At 48.1% G+C, this 18,864-nt stretch overlaps 1 protein-coding gene across 5 annotated transcripts in view; it reads right to left on the reverse strand.

The window, feature by feature from the left end:
• TOX2 (TOX high mobility group box family member 2) overlaps positions 1 to 18,864 on the reverse strand; it is a 129,662-nt gene that overhangs the window by 66,119 nt on the left and 44,679 nt on the right. For all 5 annotated transcript variants that reach the window (XM_059133191.1, XM_059133192.1, XM_059133189.1 and 2 more), the window contains exon 2: positions 12,522 to 12,587. In XM_059133191.1, the coding sequence (XP_058989174.1) occupies positions 12,522 to 12,587 (66 nt within the window). The remainder of the gene's footprint in view (positions 1 to 12,521; positions 12,588 to 18,864) is intronic.

Genomic DNA, 18,864 nt, shown 5'->3' on the forward strand with positions numbered 1-18,864 from the left:
CAGATGAATGCGTTTCTGTTGAATGAACACCCAGGAATTGGGTGGCAGGGTCACGGAGCTTTAGACGCTGAGAAAAGCTTTTCCAAAGTGGCTGTGCCAATTTACACAACAACGTATGAAGACATTCTGGCGAACTGGGTATTTCTGTCTTTCCGTTTTCTACATTTGGTGGCATGGGGGGGGATATTTAATAAATTCAAAATGCCCCCTCAGGCCTTCTGCCAGCCGGCTCGTGTTGCGGTCTCGGGCGAGCGTTTATGAAGGCCTGCAGCTAGCTCAGAACTGCCCACATGAAGGCATCACGCAGACACCACCTCTAGCCACAAGCCGCCCTCCCTGAGGACCGTCCCAGCCCGGTTAACAGCCAGAAGAAGCCCGGATCAGCTTCCAAGGCCTGTGCTGTTACAGAGAACTCTGCGGTTTCCTCAAGGGGTCAACAGACCAGCCCACCTCACAAAGCAGACTGCCACAAGGCCCTCCTCCCCCCTCTCCAGAGCCAACAGTCATTCACATGGCCCACCTCCGGGTCCTCACCCAGCCTGGCCCAGCTCCCCTCGAGGCCATGCACCCCAGCTCCCCCAGGCTCCTGTAAGCCATCCTCCCAATGGCTCAGTAGCCCTGGGCAGTGGTTCAGACTGTGCCATCGGGCAAACAGGTGCATCTCGGGGGCCCGCGGTGCTGGCCTGCGGTGAGATTTCTGTTTCTGTTTACCTGAAGCACAAACCTCATCTTATTCATTCCACCCCAGCCCGACGTAGCAAGCATTCACAGAACGGAGCTACCAAACCTTCTCCTAGTTCCCTCCCTGTTTTGCTTTACTTCTCCAAATTACAAATTCTAAAAACAACAACAACAAAAACTTTACCAAGCTCCTATCATAACCAGCCCTGGCCAAGCTGATTACCTTATATCCACTTAACTAGTCCTCTCAACTAGTCTACACCCCTACAGGGGAACACATGACATAAGACATCTGGACCTAGCCTTCCCCTATGTCTAACTACACTAAAATACTTAACGAAGCTATACCCACTTCTTGACCTACTCAACTGCCAGGAAGGTAGTATCATCCCATTTGACAGTGGTAGAAAGTGCAGCCAGGAGAGGGTGAGCAATGGGGTCAAGGTCATACAGAGAGAACAAGGCAGAAGTATGTAGGGGTCCCATGGACCACAGACCTGCGGCTCCCTCCCATCTGGGTCCCTTGTGCTCCACACTTTCCCAGGAACTGGCAGGACAAAGGATGCCATGCCCAGCAGAGGCGACCACCTCACGCCTGGACTTCTGTTCTCCACCAGAGCCATGAGCTTGGAGTATCTGAGAGACAGAGAAATGGGCTGTCTAGGCCCCAAGAAGGCCTTTTTACGTTAGTGTAACTGAAAGAGGCCTGATAGCCCCTGCTGCTCCTGGGAGCACTGGGCTGGAGGTCCGTCTAGTGGAGGCGGCCGGGAAGGTGTCGCGTTATCTTCAGCGAGCGCACAGTGGGCAAGAGGCATTTTCTACTATCTTTGTTATTTGAAGGGGAACGTTTCTTCGCACATTTTAAAAACAAGGTATTTCCAGTATCGTCTTTTCAATTTCAACCCTTCACACAATTTGATTTGCATCATATAAAATAGTTGATCGGTGGGGCTCCTGGGTGGCTCAGGCAGTTAAACATCAGATTCTTGGTTTCGGCTCAGGTCATGATCTCATGGTCGTGAGACTGAGCCCCGTGTCAGGCTCCGTGCGCAGCAAGGAGTCTGCTTCAGATTCTCTCTCCCCCTACCTCCTGCTCATTCTCTCTCTCTCCAATAAATAAAATCTTAAAAAAAAAATAGCTGACTGACTCCCCACCCCCCCTTGCTGGTATTTCTGATGCCTCATTGACTCTTGTGCCCACCACATCCTGGACGGATGACCTTGGGCAAGTTGTTTTATTTTCCTGCAAATCGGTTTTTTCATCTATAAAATGGATACTTTAATAACACCTCGTGTAACTTTGCCATTTGCCATATATCAGGAACTGTAATAAAAACTTAGGAAATAAATGCATCTTATTTGTTTCTCCCTGCATCACTTTGAGGAACTTCTAAATACAAAATCGAGGTTCTGGAAAGCTGGCTGACTTGTCCAAGGTCACCCAGTCGGGATACGCAAAGACCATGACTGGAGGGGCCCCTGGGTGGCACAGTCGGTTAAGCAACTGTCATCTCTTTATTGTCACCAGGGGTGGGCTGGAACCTCACTCAGAGCCACTGACCTCCATCCGTAAGGCCCCCTCAGCACTGGGGCAACTGAGCTATGTCGGGGAGGTGAGTCTCTGGCATGTTGGACAGACCACTGTCCTTCCTAGAGACTCAGGCCAGGGTGGAGTGGGGGGAGGAAACCAACTCCTTGGCCACTGATTACAACCTAGAAGGTCTCTCCGAACCTGAATCAGCCCCCATTTACAGATGCAAAAAGGAAAAAAAACAAAACAAAACAATAAACACAGAGAAGAAGAAGGCAAATGACCTACCCAAGGTGAAGGTACATGGTGAAGGAGGCTGAAAAGACCCAGGCTCCCAATTCTCCCAAAGCTAAAGACCCAGCACCACTTTTGAAAGGTCCCACACCTGGCTTCATCTCTACTCCATGATGCTAGCCTTCACGTGGCAATGAACAAATGTTGCTAAAGCAGATGGCTCTCCTACACTCCCCAGCAAAGACCCAGGCCCAGTTGAAGACGCGGAGTTCAAGGTGACTGAGAGTGAGACAGGGTGCTGTTTTAAAGAAAATCCTCACAATTACATTTCCAACCCACCGCCCTTCCCTCCCCCAACCCATAAACTTCCTGCATCATCTTCATTGTTCCCATCCCATTTAGAGAGACGGAATGTTTCCAGGGATTCAATTTCTCTCATAATAGTTGGAAGGAAACAAAACTATATGCTGTAAACATGTGCTGCATTTATGGAAAAGACCTTTACTACGCGGGAGGTGGAGCAAACGCAGACCATGGTGCCCCTCCCCCACATCCCTCCCCTGACACCTCCATGCCTGCATCCTGGAACATTTAGACATCTCACAGCCAAGAACATAGAGCTTTAAAGTGAATATATTTTTAGCCCCTGGAATGCAAAATGAAGCTCTGTGAGGTGTAAGAACCAACTCTTTCTCAGCAGTTTTCTCTCAATGAAAACAAGAGCGGCTCGTCCATTTTTCTAAGCACGTGTATAGGACTGATGAGGGAAAGCTCATTACTTCCGTCTGACATATACTCAATTCTCTCCATACACAGAGGATGGGTTTTTTTTTTTTCTTCCCTCCTTGCATTTTATTCTCCAGCTGCGAAATGATATTAAATTTCATCAGATTTGAACAAAATCTATGGTCTTGAAACTGTTTCCTTCAAGACCCCCTCATATTTATTCAGAATTCATGAATCATGTTCGGATAACACAACCATAATTATTTTTAAAGTGTGATGTTTGTGGCTTTAATAGGAAATGCTTGCAAAAGGCCTTTTCTCTTTGATTGTTTGTAATCTTAGCAGTAATCACTGCCATTCCCTTCTCGGCACCTCAGCCAGCGAAACACAATTTCATTTTAATATGAATCGCGAGCTCTTCACCCAGGTTTTAATTAAAGCAATAAAAGCCGTGTCGTCCCTACCCTTTATGATGTACACAGACTCAGAGGCCAGAGTTACTAAGCCCAGAATCTTCTACTGCAGCAAGGACAGGAGGGCCTCCTGCCTCCCGATGCATTTACTGTTTGTACATTTATTCCCAGTGCATCGTTTCGTAACGACTCAACCACCCGTCTCTCTCTGTCTGCTCTGCAGTTTTCTCGTCTGTAAGATGGGATAGCAGTAGTACTTACTGGACACAGTTCATGGGAAACATTTAGCTCTAGTGTCTGAGCCCAAGGAAGTGCACTGCACATGTCCCTATTATCAGCATCATCAGTACTAGTATCTGGGCTGGGAAAATCCAACAGACCATCTGCCCTCATAATTCACCTGAGCACTAGGCTGGGATAGATACCAAGCCAGGTGAAGGAAATGGAGCAGATGGAACCTGGAACTCAGAGCTCTGGGCTTTTCCCCACTCCAGGCATCCTACACGGTCCCTGGCTGGAAGAACGCTGTACCCTCAAGGCATGAGGACGGTGCCTGGGAACTGCACCTGTGACTCTGACCAGCTCTGGCCTTCAGGGTTCCTGCTTGTACCCTCCACGCAGCCTAGGAGTGTGCCTGATCCAATGGTAAGAAAAATGGACCAGGCATCCCTGGGGATCTATGAAGGAAATTCTCTTTTCCATGCCTGTCCATGTGCGCAGTTTCCATAACACACACATACAATACACACATACACATAAACATGCACACACACAACGTACAAAGCCACTATTAGTATTTCCCATATATCCCTCCAGAGTTGCTTTCATCAAACACAAGCACCTAGAAAGAAAGTCTCACTACCTTTTTTCACAAATGGTAACCTACTATTATTTGTTAATCACCCTGCCTTTTTCAATAAACAGCGTATCTAAAGAACTTCCCTATCTTTCCAGTTTCTTCATTTTTCTTTAGAGCCCCAAATAGTCCACTTGATAAATGTACATAATGTATTTAACTAGTCCCACATTGTTACATATTTGGGCTGTTGCCAATTCTTCGTCATTATGCCAATACCAAGACCAGTAATCTTGAAGACACCATTTCTCAGGCAAGCAAATGTATCTGTTGGGTATGCTTCCAAAAGGGAAATTGCTGGGTTAAAGGTCAATGCATTTGTAATTTTGATAGATGTTGCCAGCTTGCTCTCCATAGAGTTACAGCAATTTACTCTCCCTTCAAGCACTGTATGAAAGTGCCTCTTTCCCCACAGGGGCTCTAACAGAGTCAATTGTCAAACCTTTGCATTTTTGTCAGTCTAAGAGGTGAGAAATGGTAGTTTTGTTTCTTTTAGGAACTGATTTTTGCATCTTTTCAAAAACTTACAATCCATTTGCATTTCCTGTACTGAAACCTTATTGATTCATATCTCCCACATGTTTTTCTACCAGGGTTTTGAATTGATTTCTGGGAACTTTAAAAAAAAAAATGTATTAACATATAATGAGTTATCCGTGTCAGGGGTACAAGTGTGTAATTCATCAGTCTTACACAACTCACAGCACTCATCATAGCACATACCCTCCCCAATGTCTATCACCCAACCACCTCATCCCTGCCACTCCCCTACACTCTAGAAACCCTCAGTTTGTTTCCCGAGACTGAGAGTTTCTTATGGTCTGTCTCCCTCTCTGAGTTCATCCCGTTTCATTTTTTCCTCTCTTCCTCCATGAACGTCTGCCTTGTTTCTCAAATTCCACGTTATCAGGGAGATCATATAATTGTCTTTCTCTGGTTGACTTATTTCACTTAGCATAATACCTAGTTCCATCCACATGGTTGCAAATGGCAAGAATTCATTTTTTTGATGGCTGCATAATATTCTGTTGTATGTATATACACCATATCTTCTTTATCTGTTCATTGGTTGATGGACATCTGGGCTCTTTTCATAGTTTGGCTATTGTGGACATTGCTACTATAAACATTGGGGTGCACGTGTCCCTTCAGATCACTACCTTTGTATCTTTGGGGTAAATACCCAGTACTGCAATTGCTGGGTCGTAGGGTAGCTCTACTGTCTACTTTTTGAGGAACCTCCATACTGTTTTCCAGAGTGGCTGCACCAGCTTGCATTTCCACCAACTGTGTAGAAGGGTTCCTCTTTCTCCGCATCTTCGCCAACATCTGTCATTTCCAGACTTGTTAATTTTAGTCATTCTGACTGCTGTAAGGTGGTATCTCACTGTGGTTTTTTTTTTTTTTTAATAAACATATATTTTTATCCCCAGGGGTACAGGTCTGTGAATCACCAGGTTTACACACTTCACAGCACTCACCAAATCACATGCCCTCCCCAATGTCCATAATCCCAACCCCTTCTCCCAAACCCCCTCCCCCCGGCAACCCTCAGTTTGTTTTGTGAGATTAAGAGTCACTTATGGTTTGTCTCCCTCCCAATCCCATCTTGTTTCATTTCTTCTGATCTGTATTTCCCTGATGCCAAGTGATGTTGAACACTTTTTTGTGTACCTGTTGGTCATTTGGATGTCTTCTTTGCAGAAAGGTCAGGTCATATCATCTGCCCATTTCCTGATTGGATTATTTGTTCTTTGGGTGTTGAGTTGGTAAGTTCTTTATAGATCAGGGATATGAGCTCTTCTTTGTCTGACATATCATTTGCAAATATCTTCCCCCATTCTGCCGGTTGTCTTTTGGTTTTGTTGGCTGTTTCCTCTGCTGTGCAAAAGCTTTTTATCTTGATGAAATCCCAATAGTTCATTTTTGTTCTTGCTTCTCTTGCCTTTGGTGATGTGTCTAGGAAGAAGCTACTGCAGCTGAGGTCAAAGAGGTTGCCACCTGTGTTCCTCTAGGATTTTGATGGATTCCTGTCTCACATTTACGTCTCCAATGAGGATTTACATTTAAATCCTCTGGTGAGGATTTGCCAGGCAGGTGTACTCTGGGAACTCTTTATATATTTGGGAGATTAATCCTTTGACTATATTGTGAGTTGAAAATAATTTGGCACAATTTTTCATTTGTCTTTTGACTTTACTTATGCTGTTTTAGCCATACAAAAGTTGTTTTTCTTTTTTATTTGTGGTCAAATTTTTAAGCCTTTTCTTCTAAGACTTGGAGTCATAGAAATATCTTTTCCACTGTGAAGCTGTAAAGTATACCTTAAAGTTTTTTCTGCTGCCTTTGTGCCATGAGTACATACAAATCTCTGATTTGTATAAAAGTTATCTTTTGAAAGGGAAGAAGCTGTGGACCCAGGATCATTTTCCCCAAAATCCCTTACCTCCGTCTAAGACTCCACGTTCTCCTCTTACTTCTCTGGTCACTGCTTCTCAACCTATTTCAAGGTCTTCTCCTCCTACACTTTGCTTTCAGATATTGGAGCTCAACATTTAAGCTCCTTGGTCTTCTCCTCACTCTTCTCTCTCTCTGTCTTTGCAAATTTCCTCCTCACAGGGTTTTAATAGCATGGGCGAAGAACTTCCAAGTTGACTTCCCCAAGGAGTTCTAGCCATCTCCCTACTTGATCATCTCCACTTGTATGAGCATCTCAAATGTAACATGTCCAAGTCTAACCTCATCAAATCTGCATTCCCCAGGCCTTTCCCAGCTTAGAAAACGGATACCACCATGCTGGAGAAAGGGCTATGCGGGAAGCCTCAGAGTCATCCTTGACTCCTTCATTTCTCTTTCACCCGAGATCTATCCATTGGCAAGACCTACTAACTTTATTTTCAAAACATATCTTAGATCCAACCACTTCTTTCCTTCTCCTCTGCCTCTACCACAGTAGAGGATATACCATCCTTCACTTACCCTCCCATGTGGTCCACCTGTATCTGCTCTTGCCATTAAGAGCTTTTAAAGCTGTACTATTTGATCATGTTATTCAATCTCAATCTCTTTCTCACTAACAAAGCCCAGTGACTTGCTGTGACTAATAGAATGTGTTGGAAATAGTCATGTGCCGGCTTTCTCCTTCCCTCTTTCCCTCCCTCTCTCTCTCTCTCTCCCTCTCACACACACACATACCCTTTCAATAATTCTTAGGATAAAGTCAGAAATCTTTAGCGGAAGCCATATTTACAGCTATGAGAGCAGGACATTCTACCTACATCCAGGAAGGGTAGACTAAGGAGCTGACATCCGCAGTGCCCCTGAAGGGACAAATGGCATTTGTTGGGTGAAAATGGTTAGGGATTCCTATCAGAAGAAACAGTGCATGCAAAGGCACAAAGTTATAAATGAGCACAAGAGGTGACAAGAGAGTCATCTGTGTAACCAAAGCATTATTTAGGACAAGAAAAACATGGAAATAAGTCCCAGCTAGTTTTATGGAATGCTGGAAGTTCATACAGTATCTTAGGTTACATTCTCTTGAAGTAGAGCCTGAGATTGGGGTTCCTATGACACTGACATTCCCCTTGAGAAGTGACTCCAAAGGGAAGGGAGGGCATCAGGACAGGGCAGGGGAAGGAGCTGAGCAGGGAAGCCATGTCAGCCGGAGCTCCGCGGGGATCTGCAGAATTGCTCCTGGCTTGAGACCAGACGCCCACCTGGCCTTCTAGACCATCCCCCACACTCCTCCCCATTCAGGGTTCTCATTTGGCAGAGGCTAATCCTCCAGAGAAGGGGCAGCAGCTGGAGAACGGGTGTCCCGGCCTGGTGATGGGAATCCACACCACTCCTCTCAGGTACTTAAAATACTCTGGGCGGCAAACGTTACTTCTCCCAGCTGACGGAACACTGCCACCCCTTGCTCAGGGTTAAAGAGGGCATCTGGCTGGGATATGCAAGAGCTGATTTGAATCCAAGTCTGCTGAGCCCACGGCCTTGTTCCTTTCCTCTTCAGCCTCATCCCCGCAAGAAGGAGACTCTTCCCAGGGTCACATAACTGGGAAATATCGTCCTTGTGACTCCTAGCGAGGATCTGTTCTCAACCGGGGGCAGAGGGAGCTTATCTCTACAAGGCCCCCCATCTCCCAGAAGCTGCCGATGGGCCAGAAGCCATGCCTGAGAATTGCATCTCGGTCTCAGACCACCCACAGGAGTCTGGTACAAAAGGAAACACAGGGTCCAGGGAGAGGGGAAAGGGGATACTGTGTGAAAGCTAAGGCAACCAGGCAGGAATTTTGTGGAAACTTGTAAAAACCAAACAATAAAGTATGCATTTGCAAAAGAAACTGCAAGCCCATAGAGCTGGTTTGAAAGTTAACAGGGGGTGCAGTTGGCTGTTACAGATCCCATAGGGAACTGTGTCTCTACTGCCATTTCTAGATAAAAAAAGATGGGGTTTCAAGAGAAGGTTACATTAAAGAGCAGGTTCTTAATACAATGAAATGGTATGTTCTAGAAGCACATCTTCCAGAAATGGCTTCCTGCTTACATCAAGAGCCTTGCACATAATAGGTACCCAATAAACATTTGCTCAATGCATTTTATGCCACTTAGACTCTTTGTACTCTGAGGCTGTCTGGGGGGCTCAGTTAAGCATCTGACTCTTGATTTCAGCTCAGATCTTGATTTCAGGATAGTAGGTTCAAGCCCTACGTTGGGCTCCAGGCTGGGCAAGGAGCCTACTTAAAAAAAAAAAAAAAAAAACATATAGCGTGTTTGTACTCTGAATCCTCTGTTGGTGAGGAGACCGTCATTTTGCCTGGATGTTTATGTCAGCCCCCCAGGAACTTGGACCATACAATCCCTGCAGTTGGTGGGGGAGCACAACATGACAGGGCGTTCATGTGTGTATCCACTTGATACACATTGAGGGGGGCCGGGAGGGGTTTAGACAAGCACTTCAGGGAAAAGACTGGAAGAAAATACTAAGAAGTAGGGATCCTGGAGCCCCCCAAGCCACTAGGGGCTGTATGACCTGGATGAGTCTGTTATTCTTCAGTAAAATCAGCATGAACAACATCCCGTGTTCCCATGGGTTTGTTAAAAGACCACAATACCTGGCAGTTCCTCATATCAACAGGTGGGTTCTACTTCCCCATGCTTGAGTCTACACTGGCTCTCTGACTTGCTTTGAGTGACAGAATGTGCTGGGAGTACTCATGTGCCAGTTCTAAGCTTAGACCTCAACAGGTCTTGCAACTGTTGTCCTTGCTGCTCTGGGAACCCACTCCTACCACATGAACCACCTCAGGCTAGCCTGCTGGGGGACAAGAGACTGTCTGGAAGAGAAGTGAGTCCCCATGCCAACCATCCCACAGCTGACCCGGCAGCTTACAGTGGCCGCTTACAGGGGTCCTAGCTGCGGCCAGAAGAGCCACCCAGCTTAAGCCAACCAAACCACCAACCCATGGAATTTTGAACTATGTAAATATGTGTTGTTTTAAGATGTTAAGTTTTGACTTGCTTAGGGTTTTTTTTTTAAGATTTTATTTATTTTGTTTATTTATTTATTTGAGAGAGAGAGAGAGAGAGAGAGCAAGCATGAGCAGAGCAGGGGCAGAGGGAGAGGGAGAGACAGAATCTCAAGCAGACTCTGTGCTGGGTACAGAGCCCAATGCAGGGCTCGATCTCAGGACTCTGAGATCATGACGCAAGCCCAAATTAGCAATCCAACGCCCAACTGACTGATCAACCCAGGAGCCCCTTGACATGCTTCATATGCAACGAAAGCCAACTGGCACCCTGTAGGAAGTCTAGATTGCAATTGCTAAATCTGCTCCCATCAAGGTTGGCTCCTGCCGCCAGGTGGCTGGTCAATCACAGGGAACCCTGATGTTTTCTCTATGAAGCGCTAAGTTAGGGAGACTCCAAGTGACAGCACAAGAGACTTGGATTCCCGTGGAGGAATCCAACTGCCTCATTTCACTGCCAGGGAAACTGAAGTCCAGAAAAGAGAAGGGGCCACAAGACCCATCACATAAGTCGTTCCCGAGTGCCTTTTACATGTCAGGCTTTGTAACACACTGGAAGCTACAACAGTGAATGAGGGTCCAGATCCTGCTCTCATGGAAGTCACAGGCTAGTGTGGAAATCAGATGCCAGCCAAGTCGTCACACAGATAAGCAGTAACAGATGCCATGGATTAAAAAGACACAGTGTATGAGAGAGAATCAAGGGGAGGGGACCTAATTTGGATTTCAGGGTCATGAACAGCTCTCTGACAAAGGGACACTTGGCTGAAGGAAGTTGGTGGCAGGCTTGAGGCAGGAATGGAGCAAAGTAATATGTGGAGCTCTGAGCCCCAGCTGTCCCCTCCCTGAATGAGCCACTCAACATCCTCCAGCCTCAGCTTCCTCGTCTATAAAATGGGATTAATGACAACCTACTACTTCTCAGGACTGGTGAAGTTCAGCTGAAGTAGCCACTGAGGAAAAGGCTTTGCGGCAGTGATGACGCGCTGGGCGGCGGGCAAGGGCACTGCTGCGAGCAGCCTGTGGGAATGTTTTGCCCTGCATCTCTTCTGTAAAGGACTGTGGGCCCACAGGGAGCACCCCGAGCCCCACCTTCCCTTCCCATGGGAGGATGGTGGCCACACTGTCCATCAGGGTTTTAGCCATGCCGATTCCACCTGCCAGAGTTCTGAGAGCCAGGCTCAGCCCGCTAACAAAATGCACTTTAAACGCAGCGAAAGGGCTCAGATGAGATGCTTGGGAGCGGGGAAGCTCTGGTCTTTCGAGACCCCCCCCCATGTCCAAGCTGATTACGGACAATTAAATGACTTCAGGGGCTTCTTCCAAAATGAGCATTTCCAGGAGCTGGAGTCTTGCCCACCAGAGTGTCTTTCAGGCCGGCACGAGTCAGTGCCATATAAAGGCAGGCTTGCCCCAGTATTGTGATGCTCACACGGTCACAGGCCAGCCAAGGGGCATGAACGTGATGGCGGCCCCAGCACAAGCACCCCTGCAGCAGCGGGGGAGGGAGGTGCAGTGCCCCACGGCAGAGTTCACTCCCCCGCACTGAGTACGGGATCCTCCCTCACTGGCAGTGCACCCTAAAAGCCACAGGCCCATGCCTTACTCATCTAGGTCCACCACTGGGGTTGTCTCACAGGAGGGCACATAAATGTGTGTGAATTCATAGCATTCTGATTCCCCAGCTGGAAAATGGGGGCCCAGCCACCCGACTTGGACTGCCACAACCATCACGACTGCACAGAGGATGGAGGTCAGCTCCAGGGACGGGCTCGTCCAGCTCCCCAAGTTCCTCTGCACCCTGAGGTGCTGCCACCCTGTCGGCACCACTGCCTTAACGAACCGTCCTCCAAATTCCACAGCGTGCAGTGAGGACCCTCCCCGGCACCCCAGCCTGCAGTAAGGATGCTACCAACTGAAAGAAAACAACTTTTGGAGACCAGGCTCTCAGTGGAAACTCAGATTCTAGCTGGCATCTGGAACTCGCAGAGGGCTAGGGACCAGGATAGCCCTGCAGAGGGATGACTCTGTCTCCTTCCCAGGGAGGACCACACAGGAAGCCTCTGCTCTCCTCCCTGTATGCCACATCCACAATACTCCCCAGTGGGACCACACAACGCTAGGTGGGCCGGAGAACTCCATGTGCTTTCGCATGGCCATGTGTGCCTCCCTGCCAGCGTCGATCCCATGGGTGCTATGTGGTGGCAAGGGGCAGAGAGTACCAGGGAGCATGTGACATCTCTACTCGCTGCTGCTGAAAATTTCTCCTCTGTCCATGGGAAATGTGGACAATACATGTGCAGTTTTGCCAAGTTTTCAATGGTGCCCATTTTAAGCCAACCATAGCCAGGTAGGTGATTTACTGAAAACACCGTGGTCCCTGTTGGATTCGTCACTCTTAAAGGGATACTTGGTGTTCTTGATCCTTGTGAGACAGGACAGTGGTGGCCCTGCCGCACTGCTCTGCCCCACCCCGGGCCCACCTTGCAGCCGCTCAGCTCTGGCCAGCTCCAGGCTGAACCCCCACACAGGGAGGATGGTGCACCCACCTGGCTGGTCGATAGCAGCTCTGGGTTCCCGTCACTCATCCCCACGTAGGCACTGTCACCATCAAACTAGAACAGAGAAAGAGAGAGAAGTCGGTCTGAATACGATATTTTCCAGAAAGCCCCAGGAGACGTCCAAGGAGGTCAGGAGACTGAATGCACGGAGGGGAAAGGTCTGTGGGGCCTGGGGAAGCCAAGCTCAAGGCCATGATGCCCAAACCCCATTTCAGCAGAATTCTCTCTAGGGTGAAAAGAGCAGCCCCTGTTCTGTGGCCCCCGTGGGCTTGGATTGGCACCATTCATCACAGAATGAAGAGAGGAAAACCTTTCTGCCCTTAATGCCTTGTCCAGAGATGCGAGAGATGGCCCTTGTCAGATACTGAGGCTCCCCATCCCTGGAAGTATGCAAATCTCTCTCTTGGCCAAAAGGACATCAGACTATCAACTGGAGCTAGGATTCCACATGATGGAGGGAGGCTGAGATCTTCAGAGTCCTGCCCCAGACATGCCCTCCAGGTCTTACCATCCTAAGAAGCTTGGGCCTCCTGCCATCTCCAAATTTTCCCCTTAGGCCACCTCTGGCCACAGGCAGTGAGGGCTGTGGTAGAGACCATGCACAGAAACTACAATCCTGTGTTCTGATAAGCTGCCAAGTCTGGATGTAGGGAGATCTTCCTGCAGTAGGAAGCAGGCATCATGGGGGAAGTATGGGCTCTGGGTTCGCTGGCTTTTTTTCCACGATGTGCATTCTTGAGCTGGTGTCTGAATTTCTGAGGCTCCTCATCTGTTGAATGAGGATAATGATAGTGGTCCCCTCTCCACGGGGTATTGTACCAAAACATGGAGAGTACTTAGCTCATTTCCAGTAAGTTACCTTCCCTTGAGACAGGTGTCTTGGATCAGGTTCCCTAAATGCAGAGCATGGGACCAGGATTCAAATGCATGTGAATTTTTGGGACGTGCTCTTCGGGAAATTCTGTAAGGGAGGGAGGAAAGCAGGACAGGGCAGTGGAAGTCGTTCAGCAAAGATGATCTCAGCTGGAGACCTGCAGCAGCCTGGTCCCATGAGGAGCCATAGGGCATGAATCGCCCCATGGAGTTCCGTCAGTCACTGGCTGCAGGCTGCCCTTAGGGGGCAAGGGGAGGCATAACCTTCTGAGCAGGGCGGCCCCGGTTTGGCCAGGGACAGTTCCCCAGAGAACCGTGCCAGCTGTGAGCCATTTGCAGCCAGAGCTCCTGACAGATGGAAGCTGGCTGCAGAGGCTAGTAAAGGGATCTGGGTGGGGCCCTGATGGCAGCTGGACATTTTATTTTAATTGAAAATGTAATTTTTTAATTAGGTGATATTCACAGGGTTCAAAATTTCCAACGCATGAAAAGCAACAGCGTGAAAATTCTCCTTCCCACCCACCTCCCGCCACCCCTTGCTCCTCTCCAGAGGCGACCCCTGAGTCTACGGCTTCCTTTGCATCCTTTCGGAGCTGGTCCACATGTATACATTTGATGGTCGTTTCTTTCACATAAATGAAAACATACTCTACACCCTGGTTAGCACCTCATTTTTCTCCTAGCAACACGTCTTGGGAAGTGTTTTATATCAGAACGTGATTCTGTCTCCCGGTACCTGGTATTCCACGGAATGGATGTAACAGATATATTCAACTAGCTGAGCTCACGGGCAATCGAGCTGTTTCTAGGCTTTCCCTATTCCAGCACGGTTCTCGTGAATATTTTTGTACATTCATCATTTTGCCAGGGTGTGAGTTTATCTGTAGGGTTAGTCTGTAGAGTCGCTGGGTTCAGGCATGTGTGCGAGTGACGTTCTGATAGGCATCGCCAAGCACCCTCGCGGAGGCCGTGAAAACCCACCCTGCCATGATTATGCACAAGATGCCAGGGCACCTGGGCGCTCTTCACGCACAGAGGCTCAGCGCCCAGCCCTGCTACCTCTGCGGGCCACCCCCCAACCCTTCCGGGTTCCCATGCCCTGCTCTACCTTGTTCTTTGGTCCATAGACCCTTTTACCTTCTAGCATTCCACATCATTTACTTATTTTACCATGTTCAGTGCTTGTGGTGGATTTCTCCTATCAAAATGGAGGCTCCTGACGGTCAGGGGTCTTGGGCTCTCTGCCTCCCAAACACCTAGAATAGTGGCTGGCACAAAGCAGATAATCAATAATTGCTTGTTGGCTGAATGAATGAATGAAGCATGATACTATTCACATTATCTTTTACTAGGCCAGTCTTCCCATCAAGGCAGCAGGATTAATGGGTATACCCAAATGCCTTGCCAGCACAGGGATGGGCAGAGTCCTTCAGTGACTGTCGTATTAACAAAAGAAAAGGTCGCACCGTGCCCAGAGTCTAGGCACTGGCCCCCAATGCAAGGGCCATCCAGCACACTGCCTGGAGCTATGCTTTAAGGCTCTGCTCAGAAACCACCTCCTCCAGGAGGCCTGTCAGGCTCTCACCTCCTCTGGCTGTCCTTCTTACAACATAGATCGTCTCCACATCTATCTTCTGCCTCAGAGTGGGAGCAGCATGGAGGCTAGAACTGTGTTCTGGTCATCTCCAAACTGCCTCCCCCTCCAGCATCTGTAACAGGCTGGCATCAGAAACGAGACAAGGAATGGGACAGGGTGCGGAGCTTTCAACAAAAACTCCTGGGTGCTATTTGATGTGTCCCCATGGCCATTTATTCCTTGGAGAAAAGTAAAACTTTTTAAAAAGCCATACATAATTTATATGTTCTTTAAGAAACAATGACTAGAAATGGAGGGGGACTTAGTTTAGCCAGGTGTCTAAAACATTTTATAAGGCAATAGTAATGAAACGGTATGGCACAGGCTAAAAACACAGCCCATGTAACAGCCCATTTATTAAATGCTGGCTAGGATGGAACCACCGTAAAAGGAAGGACCCGGTCTCCTCTCCCTGATGCACACAGCAGGCACTCAACAAATATATGGGGAATGAATGAATATACCCAGCACTAAATAAATACCATAAAATATCTCATTTCATCCTGAAAACAACCCAGCAAAGCAGGTATTATTTTCCTTGTTTAAAACCAAGGAATCAGGTTGAGAGGATTCACAGCTATCCAAAAATCACACACTTAGAGACAGGCTGGGTTTCAGAGTGGGCTGCCTGCTTCTTTGGTCTGGTCTCTCCCACTAGGCCAGAAGCCCCTTAAGAGTGGGGATCAAGGCTTTGCAGCACCCCAATATAGAAGCAACCATTAGCCTGGGACTGGCACATAGGGAGGGAGGCATTATCCACGGTGAGCCGTGGGGGATGGCTCTGAGGATACGGGAAAAGAAAACCCTGGATTTTGAGGTGTATAGCCTGGGAGACGCAAGGGGTCTGCCAAAGGGACCACATGAGGTCCCCAGAGCCTGCCTCTAGTGGGTTCATTCATTCAATCATTTATTCAACCAAGAAAAGCTGCCACGTGCCGGAGTAAAGCTTTCTTCTCACCTTCAAGGAGGACCTGAGCAGCTGGCAGAGGTTCCCAAGACCAGGCTTGGGTCAGCCTCTGATGGGTTACCCCAATTGTCTTGCATGGTACCCTGGGAGCACAATGGGTTTGGGACCTGGCTGCTGGGCAGCCATGAACCTGAGATGGTGGTGGTGGCGGCGGCGGGAGGTGGAGGGAGTCTGTTCTCTGACCTCCTTGGCTCAGGGTTCCACCATATCGGAGTCCTTGCAGGGGAAGGAAGGAGAGAGGGTGACCCCAAGGGTCCCAGGCTTCCCCTGGCTTGGCCCCCAGGGTCCTAAGGCCTGGAGCCTACCTCCTCAGCCCTTTTGGGGAGGTTGTTTTTCTGGGGGAAAGAACTTGCAAGCCAAGGGGAGAAATCACAAATCAGGGCCCCCTCCTCCTCTGCATGCACAACCAAGATCACAAATGCCCACATTTGTACCCACCGCACAGCGAATGCTGGGGGCGGGGTGTGTGTGTGTGCGGACACAAATGTCTATGTCAAACGCAGTGTGCCCAAGCCTGGTGACTACACACACATCACAAACCGGTGGAGGACTGTGACGACACTTCCTCACACACGTACCACACCCACAGGCAACACAAGCCAACACAGAGGTGTCCGTAGCACGAGCCTGAATGTGCACGTGTCGTAGACCCTTTATGTGACGGGTATGCGACGCCCACGGCGTGCACACCGGGCAAGGAAGGGAAGACGCTCATCTGCAGCGACGTAAACAGAACTCGCCTGAGTGTACCCACAAACGTGGATGGCGTGAGCATGTACCGATACACGCAGGAGCTTAAATTTCATGCATATCTCACAATGTATCAGTCCCTCGGCCAAAAATGTATTTTTTCACGCCACGCAACCTTCTGTATCTTTTAAAATTGGGGGTGGGGGTAAAATGCAGGGGGGGAAATGGCCCAAGAATTTCCGTGAAATGCAGGAGAACATCCTCTTACCACTGACTGGAATAGATTAATTTTCCCCATTTCATATTCTAATTATAATTCCTTTCCCCATCGCCATCTTCAGTCCTCATTACAGCTGGAAGATTGTTCTGCAAAAGCCAGACCTTCATCTTCTCTTCCCAAGAGTTTTGTCATGGAAATGAGTTTGGGAATCTGAAAGAACCCACATTTTTGCAAATATCGAATGTGTGGGGATAACCCTTTCATGACGGCCACCAGGAACCCTGCTCACAGAGGCTTCTGAAGGGTCTGTCTCTCCCCCCAAACCATGTGGTCCCCTTCGCAAGAGAGGCTCCTGGGCCCCTACTCCGACAGCCCTCCCAACCTAGATCCCATTTTAACTTTAAGGAAACTTAGCAATAGCCAAGGTGAAAAGGGAGAGCCCTGATCTTAGAATCAGACAATGCCAGTTCCATCAGCACCACCGTGAGCAAGTGCATTAGCTGCTCTATGCCTCGGTTTCCTCATTCTTATGATCCTGAGAGACACTGATTCATAGTAAGTGTAAATTAGGTATCTGGGGGATGGACAAATGAGGTAACTGGATGGGTGAATGGATGGGAGGAGGGAGGGAGTGAAAGATGAGATAGAGGGGTGAATGGATGGATGGATGGATGGATGGATGGGTGACAGATGTATACATGAGCACAGTCTAATGGAAATATAATCCAAGTTACAAATGCAAGCTGCATATGTCATTTTAAATTCCTGTGGCCACAGTTATAAAACCAAATATAAATAAGTGAAATTAATTTTAATTACATATTTTATTTAACCCAATATTTTTAGCATATTATGATTACAACATGTAATCAACAGAAAAACTGTGAATGGGATGGTTTGAAGTCTTTTTTTTTTAATACTGTCTTTGAAATCTGATGTGCATTTTACATTACAGTGTATCTCAGTTTAGAATTAGCCATATTTCAAGTGCTCAAATATCACATGTGGCTGGTGGTTGACATAGAGAAGGACATAGTTGTAATGGGTAAAATGAGTGGATATATGGTGGGCAGATGTATGGGAGGGATGGATGGATGGATGATAAATAGGTGCGAGGGGAAGATACGTGGTTTGGAGAATTGAAGGTGATCGATGGACCAGGAGGTAGATCAACAGATGACTCAGTGATTGGACAGCAGATTTAGAAGGTGGGATGGGTGGGGGGTGGGTGCGATGGCTGGATGGATGGAATGGTTGAGTGAGAAAGAAGAATGAAGAGTGAGAATGAAAACCCCAAGTGGGATGCCTGGGTTGATGGAGTGGGTTGCATGGGTGAGTGGGATGGATAAGTGGATGGTTAACTTCTATCTGGTAATTCCTTCTCACTCTACTCATACTTCCCCTGGACAATGTCATGGCCTCTTAGGATTACAATGTATCACTGACTCTCAAATGTTCATCTTCAACCAAATTACATCCAGATTCCAATGTATAGTTTCTCCCTGGACATCTGGTCCATGAGCATCTCAAATTCCACACACCCCACACTGAACTTCTGACATGTGCCTGGATCTGCTCTTCTTCCAGGGGTCCACCATCCTGAGAGAAGATGTCACCTTCTGCACAGGATAGAAGCAGTACCTCCAGGATGACTTTGGACCCCATCTCTCCTATATCCCCTAATCCAAACACCCACAGAGGCTCTGTGCTTAGCTCCCACTCCCCCCAATCCATCCTCCACCCTGGCTATCACTAGTGCTTGGAACAAAACCCTGCAGTGACACCACATCATTGGTTTTGACCCTCCATGACAACTGGCCCTGAGCCTCAGCTCCCAGGGCATCCCTCAAGGTTACAGGAACCTCCAGTGCCCCAGCCTTTACACATATTGTCCCATCATCAGCCTGGAGCACCCTCCTCTTCCCCTCCTCTACCCACTAAAATC

This window comes from Mustela lutreola, chromosome 9 (genome assembly GCF_030435805.1).
Source record: "Mustela lutreola isolate mMusLut2 chromosome 9, mMusLut2.pri, whole genome shotgun sequence".
NCBI classification, from domain to species: Eukaryota; Metazoa; Chordata; class Mammalia; order Carnivora; family Mustelidae; genus Mustela; species Mustela lutreola.